At 39.7% G+C, this 14,124-nt stretch overlaps 1 protein-coding gene across 5 annotated transcripts in view; it reads right to left on the reverse strand.

Annotated features, from left to right (window-relative positions):
- Positions 1-14,124, reverse strand: part of nsmfa (NMDA receptor synaptonuclear signaling and neuronal migration factor a) — a 32,438-nt gene that overhangs the window by 5,897 nt on the left and 12,417 nt on the right. For 3 of the 5 annotated variants that reach the window (XM_047805981.1, XM_047805978.1, XM_047805977.1), the window contains 11 exons: positions 12,500-13,261; positions 11,431-11,497; positions 11,155-11,160; positions 7,107-7,159; positions 6,479-6,568; positions 4,014-4,141; positions 2,695-2,778; positions 1,578-1,611; positions 1,148-1,218; positions 898-977; positions 715-817 (listed from right to left, as the gene is read on the reverse strand). In XM_047805981.1, coding sequence (XP_047661937.1) covers positions 715-817; positions 898-977; positions 1,148-1,218; positions 1,578-1,611; positions 2,695-2,778; positions 4,014-4,141; positions 6,479-6,568; positions 7,107-7,159; positions 11,155-11,160; positions 11,431-11,497; positions 12,500-13,261 — 1,478 coding nt within the window. The remainder of the gene's footprint in view (positions 1-714; positions 818-897; positions 978-1,147; positions 1,219-1,577; positions 1,612-2,694; positions 2,779-4,013; positions 4,142-6,478; positions 6,569-7,106; positions 7,160-11,154; positions 11,161-11,430; positions 11,498-12,499; positions 13,262-14,124) is intronic. The other 2 variants (XM_047805979.1, XM_047805980.1) reach the window with 2 other exon arrangements.

Raw genomic sequence — 14,124 nt, forward strand, 5'->3', positions numbered from 1 at the left:
CTGATTTTTTTTTTACAGAATTATAAAGAATAGAATAATGACAAATTGTCAATCTGAATATTTTCTAAACAATCTTTTCAAAGAACGATAATCAGAACATTATTAAAAACGTTTCCTTTGCTCTCCTGAGCCTGGTGGTAAAGACACCATCAAATAGTCTGAGCAGCTAATCTACATGGAAAATATCAGCCACATGTACGTTTTGCAGTTTTTACGTAGCACAACAGACAACTGATTTATTAAAGGACATTGCATGATTCCCCCTAATAGATAGCAGATTAGTTATAGCTAATTCTTACTTGTTGAAAAGTGGCATGACAGTTATGAATGTAGATGAGTTTAGAAATGTCACAGGATGGCTAATCACCTGGCTTTGAGGAGCTTTGACAAAAGTGCTAACTAGGAAATTCTGTGCACAAACAACTTCAATTAGCTAAGCAGGGCCAGTATGCTCCCTGGGATAGCTGTGACCTCACTGGGCTTCAATTCCAGAAGCACAAACCAAACCATATACTTGAATATCAACCCATGATATTGATTGGCTAACTAGCTAAACTGAGAGAGATGTTTTTACCCAACATTCTCCCATTGTACTAGCAGCAAATTTAGTATTCCTTATTATAGTTTTATAGATATACAACACCAATCATTTTTTTAGTGAAAAGAAAACAAAATAATTTTGAGCTTCCGTCTGAACGCAAGCATCAGTCCTACCTTTTCTCCATTAGGATTCCCCAGTACATAGCAGCCCATGACATGGATCAGGTTAGGCTCTGGGTTCACTTTACTCATAAACTTGCTTAGCCTTTTCCAAAACCTATAAACACACAGTGAGGAAAAAATATCCTTGAGAATTTGCACTGCATAATGGAGCGGACAAGCATTGATTTTACTCACTGGCTCATGTCCTCTTCTTTCTCCACCTTGGCAAACGTGGCCACTTTATTCTTCAGTAGGTACAGATGCCCTGGCCCACCCTGAATATAATTTATCAGAGAATTCAGCCTCATAGGCACTCATATACAAAAGACACAAATGAGCACACACATACCAAATAACAGGACTTTCTTTGTAAATTAAGGAGACTGAAGGTAGTACCATGTGACACATTGCCTAGTCACTACTGCTGTATTTGTTGTAAATTCACCTGACAGAAGATGAGCATGCTCCAGATCTTGCATCCTCTCCTATAGGAAGCCAGTCTTTTCTCAATCTCCTCTAGAGGACATCAACAACACGGATTAGCACTTGATTTTTTTTAAATTTTTTATTTATTTTCATTTTGATAATTTAGTTTGACATTAAAGTTTTTTCCACTACCACACACCACGACAGATTCTCAGAACAACAAGTTATAACTTATCATAATCATTCTGAATCATCATTATTACACTGCAGTCCAAGTTCTTCATCTCAGGCATCATGCAAGCCAGTGCTGATGAATATAAAGCCATTCCAATTTAAACACATATAGCACAAAAAAAAAAAAAGCCTCACAAAAAACAGCACAAGAAATGACAAATACGAGCAAACAAATTGGACACAGACACAGACATCAACCACACATAACTACCTACCCAAAATATCATCGAATGTAGCATGCTCATGATCCTAGATGTAAAGATATTAATGTTGAGTGATTAATGAATGCAGAACAACAAAGAATGATTTCTATAAATACCGCACTACGTGTGATGCTACTTGATTTGAGAGGTTCAAAGGTGTTTCAATAGGTCATGCTATACAGGATACCAGAGGTGAGAACAAGTCTTTGTTTCATAAAAAAAAATGTTTAGGTCTCAAATCTTGACATTTAAGTACTGAGTCAAGACAGACAAGTCCCAGGTTCAGACAAGAAGCTTTATGTAAAGACAAGAAAAAGTCAAGTCAAGTCAAGATCATAGAAATGATGCACGTTTAATATCATGTCCTAAGTATAGATAAACTATTCCCAAGTCAAGTCCTATGTCAAGGTGATGGTAAAGACAGACAATGTCCAAATCAAGTCACAAGAAAGGACATACTGGTCCCTAGTTATGTCCCAAACAAGACAGAAATCTCTGTCTTAATTTAAGGCTTTAATTTGGCCCTTTTTCTAAATCAAAAAAGACATGTCATGTTTTGTGAAGATGAAGATGAACATGTCCCGGGTCACCACAAGTGAAGACATACAATTTCAGTAAAGATTAGTACTGTAGTAACGTTATAGGAGCCCCAAGTCAAGTCCCAAGTCAAGATCGAAAACTTTGAGCTGTTATTAATTTACCAAATATCATACGATTTCAATACACAATTCCAGCAAAGTGGCCTAAATGAATAATTATTGTTGTTTCAGTATCTACGTGTGGATAACTATAATAGACACAGCAGTACGAAGCAATGTTGTGAAACTAAACAATTAAATAAGATGCTTAATTTGTTACTGGACATAATTTAAAAAAAAAGTAACTAAAGTAAAAACCAGAGATCATTAATAGATACTGTATAAAGAACACAATGATTAAAACAATTTAACAAAATGTCTTTTTTTTCTATTAAAAACTGGGTAGAATTGTTTGAAGCTTAGGAGTCATTTTAGACTAGGTCATGTGACTCAAGTCCACACATGTGGATGGTAACTGGCTACGACTGTCCACAATTATAATGTCATTCCTGATTTGTGATAGTGTATAGCTTTACGCAGTGTACACTTACATAAAGTATAGGGATAACAGAAGGGTCATCTCTGCGAATAATGTTGGGGACATACTCCGCCTTGGGAACTTTCGATGATATCAACTAGAGAGAAAAAATAAAAACATATTGTTTTGGTTTGTGTGGTGTTGTTTTGTCTTCTCACACTTGACTGCTTTTGCTTTGTGTTATTATTGACTACATGCCGGTGTGTCACAGAGCATGTTTGGGTATATGGGTCAGGTCTATGGGTCACATAAATAAAACAACCTTACATAAGTACAGTAATCGATGTAGAGAAAGATGTGAAGGTGGACTTTTTATTTATTCATTTATTTATTATTATTTTACATCAGAACTCTTTCTCATACATTCTAGTAGCTTTGATAAATATTAAAAAAAAAAAATCCTGTCTCTAAGGCACTTAGGCATCACTTTTGACTATAACATTAGAAAGCTCTGCCTCTTGCACTGGCATTCACCCTGTGCTTGTTTTTATGGGGCATGACTTTAGAGGGATGAGTAGAAAGTCATTTAAAACAAACAGCTTCAATGACCTTCTAACAAAACTGTATTAATACACGATACACAATACTAAACTGGATAGGTGTGAGGGCTCAGTTTCTTTTCTAATCTTTTTGCTCTTGTTTATGTTTAGACCCGAAGTAAGAACAAACAGATGACAAAATCATGTTAGCTAGTATTTTATTGCTTTGCTAGCTCAAATTGGTCAAGCTGTTCAAGACAATGCGGTTGGGTGACACATTTTCACCTTCTTGCCGCCATCCTAGACAGGCTGTAAACATGTCTTCAGACTAAACTGCGTATTAAATCTTTTTTTATTGGAGATGGCAGCCTCTTCAGAGCCTTATTTATAACCTAATGAAATCTGAAACCAATGGATAAAATGTCATATTGATAAAAAGTGAGATTTATGCCAGGCTAGCTATTTTTTTGAGTTTTAATACACAGTGCATAATAAGTAAATAATAAACATTTCGGAATGCTTTTCTATGTGTGGTGGTTGTTTTGTATTGTAGCACAGTAGATCCAAAATTTTCTTGAGCAAGCATATATCCTCTTCTACTTCTACTTCTTCTTCTTCTTCTTCTTTCGGCTCATACGGTATAATAAAATAAAAAATAATCCTGTTTTGTATGTTATATGCATGGTCTTGTATGTTGCCCTGTGGTACTTGAGACAATATGACAAAAAAATATGATGCGAGTTATTTCATATCTATTTCAGTGAGACATATATCACTCAGTACTAATGCAATCACAACATATGCCCTCAGCTAAGCTTCTAGATTGATTCTGAGAAAACTTGGCTGAGCTCACCATGACTTTAGGAGGGATGAAGTCATCGCTTTCACAAGCTAGTCTTTCCATCTCTTTCTCCTCTTCCCAGCCCGTGTCATTACAGCCTCCCTCATCTGGTGCAGCAGACGGCATCTGCAGATCTCCACCTACAGCACAACACGACATGGCACACCACAAAATGCACCAGACTCAGGTCAGTTCCAGACAGAGAGACAGTAGCAGCAGAGTAAGTTCGGCATAGACTACATGACAAAAGGATGACAAACGGAAGCACAAAAAAGTGATCAACGAGGACATAGAATCTGGATAGCTCTTTTGAAAGCACAAAAATACCTGGCAGCATACGAAGGGGATAGAAAGAGAAACAAACACTCGGATAATAAGACTAAATTGACAATCAGACAGTTCCCTCTTTCCACAGACACAAACTACCTGTATAGCGTAGGCGGCACAAAGAGACAAAAAACTATAACAAACTACACATATAGGATGTCACATGCTGACATGGAAACCTGCAGACCACACACACACACACGCACACACACAATCTGAAGCCCTAAACACTCCAGCTGAGACAGATACTCACAGAGAGAGAGAGATAGAGTGAGGAACACAGAATTGGAGACAGAACCCCACTCAGAAGAAGACAAACAGACAAGGTCAGAGTCAGCAGCAGAAGAAGCACAACACTCTGTGTGTGTGTGTGTGTGTGTGTGTGTGTGTGTGTGTGTGTGTGTGTGTGTGTGTGTGTGTGTGTGTGTGTGTGTGTGTGTGTGTGTGTGTGATATAAGTGACTTATTTTGGCAGCTACAAACATATAGCTTAAGCTCCCAAATGAAACACTTGTCTACGCTTTCACAATCATTTGTAGATCATGAGTAGAGCTGTGCATGGGACTGTGTATGGGACCTTCCCCACGCACCCTAAATCTTTCCTTTCATACTCATCTAAGTTATTTCTAAGGTACGCATTACAATTTCTAAATAATATCTTATGGGTTCATTCTGTTTACACACAATTAACAGCCAATGCACAGTTTAAAGAAATAAAATAGTCAACAACAGGATGTGCTGGTTCAAGTGCTGTTTTATAAACTGCTGAATATTTAGGGTGAAATCGATTTTTATATTATATTACATTTCACAGAATAAAAATGTCAATCTGCTTTTGCATGCATTTTCTATCCCCCTACAGTTCAGGCTTAAAGGTAAGCTCTTGCGTTTTAAGGCGGCAGCCTAGACGTTGTCGAAAAACCCAGTCTTTTCTGTTCCTACTCTAGAAAAAAAAAAAAAAAGGCCGGGCAAATCTCACAGCGATTTGCATAAGGTGAATTGGATGCGGAGAAAATAGACGTAAGCACCTGTCTAACCCCTGTGTGAATCCACAGTACTTTCCATGCATTAATACTAACAGAACCTTTGCACTCAGGTCACCAAATCTGAATATGGCCTTCAGTCTATATCACAACAGAGATGCAAACCAACAGAAAACTATTAGCCAAAGAATTGTTTTTAAATGGAACTGTTAATTATTTATTTGTCCATGCATAATCTTTCCATCTGATCGTTGCACCTATCTAAAAAAATCTGTGCTTGCATTTTTGTTGTAGTGTTGAGCAGATTCCCAGTCCCCATGCACACACATGCACAGATCTACTCAGTTTGAATCCTAGTGATGCAACAGGAGTCCAAGAGTGCATAATTGGCTCTGCATTTTAGATATAAAAAATGTCATCTCTCTTTCAGAGCTAGCCAATTACAGAATTCTAGTTCATGTACACAGGATAGGCGAGGGTGTAAAGACAGAGAGGAATGTGTACTTCCCACCCCCAAGCTAAATCAGGCTATCTTGGACTCTTGGCAATGGTTATTTGAATGTGGATAACTAGCCAGTGAGTGGGAATTAGCTAGGACTAACTGTAAGAAATCTGCACTGAAAGACATACTGGTCTATATTGTGTAGCTTACACAGTGAACAGGGTGTCCTAAAAGTCTCCATACATTGGGGAAATAAACACTTTCTTACTTACTTAGCTTATATTATGTTATGTTTTTTTTTTCAGATAGTGTTTAAGCCTTAAAAGAAAAGTGTGCTGAAATCATTCTGGATCAGGAAGCTGTCAGAGAAACAGGACTCATGGTAAACAAATACCGCATGACACTGTCGCCAGACTGGGAGGCAAAGTTGAGAAAGACGACTCTTGAGAAAGAGTGCTTAAAGACAATCATATAAAGTTGTTAAAAAGTATTCAATTCCGCTTGTATAGAGATTTATGAGACATCTAGTAAACCTATATGACTTTTAATGTAATTTCCTTACAATTAGTCCTAGTGTGTCTATACCGTATGTGTGCATTTCACACATTCCCCTAAATGCACATGATGACTGGGTGTGTGTCTAAGAGTGTAGGCATCTTAGTTTATCTGTCTGTACGAGTGTGTAATCAGGGCAGTGTGCAGGGATGGGTTAATGGGTTGACTCACTGTCTTTTGAGTCGGGTAGCGAGTCTTGCTTGACCGGGGTCGGGTCGCTCCAGGAGCGGTTGAAGCTCTTCGCCCTGCGCTCTGCAAAGGCTAGTGGAGGTGGAGAGATGATCACACACACCCTAACTCTCTCTCTCTCTCTCTCTCTCTCTCTCTCTCTCTCTCGCTCTCTCAATCACTCCGTGTCTGCTTAATATGTGTCACACATGACGTAGAGCTGTCCGGATCACTAACCACATGCTTCACGGCTCACACACATATTTCTCACCTTCTGTTTCTCACCATCACTGCCTAGATTAACGCTGTGATTTTCTGGCTGTTTCTTCCTATCTCGCTTAAACAAACCCCCAACACACAGAGTAAGACCAAGTGCTAGTTCCAGATCCTTATCTTAATGATCACCAAGAAGAATAGGACCACCGTTAATGCTCATATCTACTCATGCACATGGGAACACATTCTCAGTTTCAATCCATATGTACATATCACTGATGCATCACGATAGCATGCCTGGTATAGACATACCAAAACACGAATCACAAATCACAGACACAAATGTACAAGACACAAATGAAGTCAATCATGCGCTCCATAAGACACTCATACACATGCACACACGGTGACTCACTCTGTGCCTTCATTCTTCTGCTGCCCACCATTCGAAGGTGCTTCCGGAAATTTCTGCACACACGTTCATTAGAAGGAAAGAGAAGAAGGGAAAACAGGACAGAATCCAATTATTGGATCAAAACAGTGAACAGATGAACAGAGATGAGAATCTGAGAAGATTCTAAATATAGGTATAAAGTATAAACATGTAAAGAGCATGTACGTATTATACAATCTGTATGTATCATGCTCTCATTAGCCATTTCGGTCATTTTCCCCACATAGACACACACCATGAAACATTTTTCCTGTTTAGTTGAATCTCAGAGATGGAACTACATGTTAAGAGGGAAAAATATGTGATCATGTTACTGAAATATTCATAATGCATTTAAATGTCTTTTGACATTTACCTTTACCTTTTGTTTGATGCTTTTATTTCCAGAACGACTTACCGAGTGCTTCTGAAGTCTCTATGGGTGAATATAATTAATACTGGTTTCCTCCCCCGGTCCAAAGACATGCATGGTAGGTTGATTGGCATCTCTGGAAAATTGTCCATAGTGTGTTTGTGTGTGTGTGTGAGTGAATGAGAGTGTGTGTGTGCCCTGTGATGGGTTGGCACTCCATCCAGGGTGTATCCTGCCTTGATGCCCGATGACGCCTGAGACCCGAGAAGTTCGGATAAGCGGTAGAAAATGAGTGAGTGAGTGAGAGTGAGAGTGTATTAGAAACTCCTTTAATAGAGACGTTTGCTCATCTTTCACTCAGTCATTTAACGTTCCATCCTTGGGTCAATTTACTGACTCACACCTACCTACATTTCCCTTCACTATGAGCACATTTACACACACACATGCACACACAAACACACACACACACACACAGGTGACGCATGAGTTTCATGCTTCTCCTCACTCCTCACAGTTATCATTCCGTCCCACTGTCCACCTACACATGTATCAGACTACTCCCATTACTATTATAACCATCCACAAACAGCCACCCAAGTGCAGGAGAGGGGCAAGGAAATAACGCTGTAGCTCGGTACAGTCAGGGACGTATAATTACAATGTAGTGACTTGAGAATAATTGGTAGGGCAGTGATAGAGTGATGGGATGAAAGAAAGACGTGTCCCGAGTGGAGAGAATGAGAACACAGCGATCTCACCGTCTCTTTTGTCCCCTTTGCTCCTTTCACCCCATGTACGTAAAAAGCGTGATTGAATGTTATATCACCTAGATCAATAAGAAAGAGCGAAAGAAAGACCGAAAGAGAGAAAGAAAACAGGAAAGCAAAGAATAATGACTCCTGCACCTCCTTTGCAATTTTTATTCCTTTATATTCTTTCTCTCCTTCCCCAATCTCCTGTATTTCTTTTTATTCTTCCATTTCTTTGTCTTTGGATGGTATTAGATGGAGTCTCAGCTTGCTACTTGATTCCTTTCCTCAATTCAGAAGCTTGTCCATGTCATATCATCCTTCTACCTAAGCAGCTGGGTATCGTGGGATACATACAATTCATACACCTACCTCTTGTAAACGGGAACACACACACACACACACACACACACACACACACACACACACACACACACACACACACACACACACACACACACACCTACCTTCCACATTCACTCTGATTATACAACAATTTTTCACCCGTCGTCCCTGTCCCCAATCTCTCCAGCCTTCCCCTCCCCTCCCCTCCCCTTCTCTTCTCACTTCCACTTCTTCTCTTCTCTTCTCTTCTCTTCTCTTCTCTTCTCTTCTCTTCTCTTCTCTTCTCACTTCCACTTCTTCTTCTCTTCTCCTCAATCTCCTGAATGAATGATTGCAAAATCACCACTGGCTGTCTCCAGAGCGGTCTGGAATTCATTCCGGCCTGTTTCAATTACATTTCCTTCCTCTCCAGGAATTGCCTCTGATAATATTTATTCATATAGTGCTCAGCTCTGTAAAAGACACACAGGGTATGCAAATATTTCTGGCTACGCTTGATCACTCACTCTCTAAGAACTGGTTTACTATTAACCACCACAACAATCATTTCTGGATCGAATCAACATCACTGAAAAGCATTAGCACATCGATTAGGTTGTGTACAATAGTCAGAGGTTTTCATTCATTCATTCATTTTCTACCGCTTATCCGAACTTCTCGGGTCACAGGGAGCCTGTGCCTATCTCAGGCGTCATCGGGCATCAAGTCAGGATACACCCTGGACGAAGTGCCAACCCATCACAGGGCACACACACTCTCATTCACTCACACACTCACACACTACGGACAATTGTCCAGAGATGCCAATTAACCTACCATGCATGTCTTTGGACCGGGGGAGGAAACCGGAGTACCCGGAGGAAACCCCCGAGGCACGGGGAGAACATGCAAACTCCACACACACAACCCTGGAGGTGTGAGGCAAACATGCTAACCACTAAGCCACCGTGCCCCCCTAATTGTTTTCATATTTTATATAATATTTGTATTATATAAAGTGTGTATTGTGTATATTAATGATGTGTGATTCATTAGTGATGATTCAGTGATTCAGTTTTCAGAACTGGAAAAGAAGCGGTTCAGGCTGAGGACGACTCACTGAGACGTGACATTCTAATGAATGAACTTTTTAATTATAATTCTATGTAATTAGTACCAATTATCATGAAGTATTTGGGGAATATCTAATCACACCACGGCAAACTCCGGCAGTCACTAAAATGATTGGGGTAGACACTGGGTTATCCGTGTGAGTGATACAGAACAGAAATTACTGTGTAAGTGATCAACCATCACTAGAAAGTTCTGCATTGTGTTGTCTAAAATGATCCAAAGCAGAAACATGTGTAAATGAGGACTTCGTGAGTGAAGTAATGCAACAACACTTTATTCTGCAGAGCCTCTAAGGTGACATTGTAGATATTTTTTCATAAGTTGTGGTCACTAATTAATTAACTGAAGGCACATGATAATATATGGAGGCTGTTAATTTAATATTTCAAGGCCAGCTCAAGGCCATGAATTATTGTTTTGGCCACGAGATACGAAAGTCATGGCCATGAATTTTTTAACATCAGCTTGTATTTTAATATGCAGTGGGAATGACATCTTAACACGTGTCCTCCAGATAATTATTTGGAGAGAATGCATGAAAGCGTCTGTTAGCTTGGAGAATTTGCTTAATGTCACATAAGCTAATGATATATCCATGTGTGTGTGTGTGTGTGTGTGTGTGTGTGTGTGTGTGTGTGTGTGTGTGTGTGTGTGTGTGTGTGTGTGTGTGTGTGTGTGTGTGTGTGTGCGTATGCCTATGCTTTATTCTAGTAGCAATGTTTTATTAGCTACAGCCTCCATGCTTAGGTTCCTGTGGCCATAATGATCTGAATAATTTCATTTATCACGGTTTAAAATACAACATCTGCTGCAAGTCACATAATTTGGCTCTCAAGAAACTAAATATTAACTGGTAGCCACACCTTGATAAACAATAGGCATTTTGTCGCCTCAGCAGCTTGGAAGTCTTGTGGAAGTAGAATTTTCTGACACATATGTGAGATTACAACAAACTACAATTAAAACTTTTTTTTTTTAGTAAGAAACCTTTTAAATAGAAACCATAAATGGCCCAAAAAGTCATTACAAGCTCTGTGTCTGTTTATCCTGTTTTTTTTTTTTTTACCTTTGCCTTATTTTTGGACCACTGTACCAGACCTTGCCCTTGGTATCACAGTTTGCCGATCGCTTGACCTGCCTATAGAAGTAATAGCTCACCTGGACTCACCAGGTTCTTTATTTTTTGATTAAACACAGGATTTGTAGATCGGATGCTTCAAATTTAAACTAGCTTCTTTATACTTTGCTGGAAGAATTGCTTTGGAAATGTCAGCCAGTCGACCGGCTGTAATGATGAAGAGGATACGAAGGATGATAGAAGCTTGCATTTAACAGGCAAAAGAAAGAAAGCAAGAAAGAAAGCAAGAAAGCAAGAAAGAAAGCAAGAAAGAAAGAAAGAAAGAAAGAAAGAAAGAAAGAAAGAAAGAAAGAAAAGAAATGTACTCACGATATCCTGCAGAACAGCACAGGAGGTTGTCCATAAAGCGCAGAGAGAAGAGAAAGAGAAAAAGTCACTTAACAGTTCTGATGTTCTGTAATGTTGTGTGGAGGTGTTTTGGTGAGTGCTTTGCTCACTGTGTACTCATCAAATATCTGAGTCACTGAAAAATATGTGTGTTTGGCTAGAGAATCTGCAGGATCATCTGTCCCCGAGGTCACCGCACACTGCAACCTAATAATGTATATACGTGAGTGTGTGTGTGTTCATCAGTGGGTTGCTCACGCTTGCATGGTCGTCGTAGCAGTCTGGAAGCTGAACATGTTCTCTTTGGGGTACCATTGGTTGTCTTCTGTTGGAGAGAAAGTAAAGTTAGTTGTAACTGTGGGTTTATTTTATATTTAAAACACTTTCAATTGAAAATCCTGCCTGACGTATACTTCTGCAGAGACGCACATCATTTTTGTTGTTCATAGAAATGTGTAGTCAAGACTTATCATAGGGTAATCAGATAAGAGTTAAAGAGGAGCCAAGCTTGTATTATTACTGCAAAAAGATGAGCTGTAGGGGACATAGATCTTGTGGATCCTAATTATTCTCAGAAATAAGATAAAATTATGAATTTGAAATTTATATCCTGAATTTAAATGACAGAATCATTAGCCAAATTAAATTAAATTGAAACGTCAAGCTAAAAATAGAGACATCAAAACATTTCTAATGTGTATGTCATTATTATTATTATTATTATTATTATTATTATTATTATTATTATTATTATTATTATTATAAATAAAATAATAAAAAACAAGAAAACAGATTTTTATTTATTTCTTACACAAACTTATATAAGGAATACATTTTATTTGTATTCTAAATTGAAATAAATTTTTTAAAACTATTGAAACTAATTAAACATGAACTTATTATCATTTTTTGGCTTTGAACTTCTGTTGCGCTCGTACACAGCCCATTGCTAATGTTAGATAAAGAAAAGCAAATCTAAACAGCTAAAGTCATGACAAAGTAGTTGTATTGCTTTATCATGACTTTCTCACAGAACCTCACGTTCATTAATATTCCCATGCATTTGATGCACTGCTGTCTTTTACCTAATGAAGATTCTTATCAACTTTTAAATGCCTCTAACATACATTATCATAAGCATAATTCAGTCCTTCATGTGTTGCTTAGCACACACACACACACACACAGTTCCACTGCACAGAGGGTGAGAGAGGCTCACAGAGACACAGAGAGAGACACAAAGAAGGTACAGACCACGGCACATCTAACAAACGCCCCTTCTGATCTTCTGTATTTCTCTCTCTCTCCGTTCTGTTTCCCGTCTCACCTCTGTCTATAAAAGTCACGCGGTCCACACTGCTCATGCGCTCTAGTGGGCGGCGCTGCTTGCCTGGCTCTCGCACGCTGCTCTCCAGCTCTAGTGAGCCGTGACTGCGAGAAGGTGCTCCGGGACACAAGTCACATGCCAGGCCGCATTCTTTGCCCTCGCCCCAGCCGCGGATGTTATGGGCGCTGATAGAACTCTGCAGGGGCTGAGACAGGTGGTGGTGATGATGGTGGTGGTGGTGTTGGTGTTGCGAAGGACCTGCTCCTGCACTTCCTTGCCCTCCACCTGCAGGTTGCTGCAAATTCGGCCTAGTGGAACTTTGATGGTTAGCATGGCGATGGTGATGCTGGATGGGTGAGGAGGAGGTGGAGGCCTGAGCGAGGGTTTGAGAGGCAGACGGGGCATCCCTTGCCTCCCTCAGCACATCCAGCTCCAAGCTCTCCTTGCTGGTACGGCTGCCAGCCAGCATGGCGCTCTCGCCGCTGATAGTGTAGACACGTGATGGCTGCAGCGAGCACTCCACACACTTCTGCTGCTCTTCCTCGACTGAGAAGCTGCGCTCTAGTGACAGGCGGCTCTCAGAACAGGTAGACTGGACGGCTGAAGGCTGCAACAGGTGCAGCGTATTGTCAATCAGATTGGGCTCGGTGCTGCTATTTGAGTCCTGAAGAGAGAAGCTGTGCTGGTGGTTGTTGTTCTGGGTACAAACACTATCCGGTGAGTCCGAGTCGTGGCCAATGAGGGTGTCGGACAATAAGTGATCTTGAATGACAGAAACAGATAGATAGAGCATAAATAACAGAAACAGAGAGAACCAGTAAGAAAGGACAAATAATGTCATGTCCAATAGAAACTTTTGAATAATGCATAAATGTGTAAGAGGCTTAAGGTAGAGGTGTGCTTCAGGACTGGGATTCCCCCGGATCGAATAGGGAGCAAACTGGGTACCAGTGTGGAGCTGTGTGATGAATTTATGACCAGCAGAATAGAAATAGATTTATCAGACATTTTCAGTCAGTATAAACAAATGAATTCTTTTATAGCAGTAAGTCTGATATAAAATGAGTCAGGACTCAGGTGTTTTTCCTTCTGCTAGATAACCTTACACAGAATTTTAGTGTTTTAAGATAACTCCTTCGAATTTTAGATGCTTATGAACAAGCACTTGGGGCATCTCAATGAGTAGAAATGGGTTTGACATCATTTGAAAATAGAATTTATTTATTATTGCCCCAAATACGCTAGGTAAAAAGAGGAACACTTCTGAAAAACAAAAAAAAAACTCTTAAAGCCCTGAAAGTGTCTACTTTCACATGAGCTGTTAGTCACCACTGCAGCTGGTGACTTGACAAAGAAATTCAATGCTGAACATGGGAACAACCAAAACAGGCACAAATTCCATTTTTTGGCCTCTACGAAAAAGGATCAACTGATATGTCTCTATTCTGGAAAACAGAACCATTTGTTACAGAAAAATTGTAACTGCAGGAGCTGGCAGGGTTTGTCAAAATTCCTTCGGGACCAGGTGAGATTGTGATTTAAATGTCCCATGCACTCCTTTAGCCTGAGGTGCAAAAATAAAGGCTTATCATGAAAGGAAAGGGCGAGGGAGAGCCGTCAGTAAT

This window comes from Tachysurus fulvidraco, chromosome 21, assembly GCF_022655615.1.
Source record: "Tachysurus fulvidraco isolate hzauxx_2018 chromosome 21, HZAU_PFXX_2.0, whole genome shotgun sequence".
NCBI classification, from domain to species: Eukaryota; Metazoa; Chordata; class Actinopteri; order Siluriformes; family Bagridae; genus Tachysurus; species Tachysurus fulvidraco.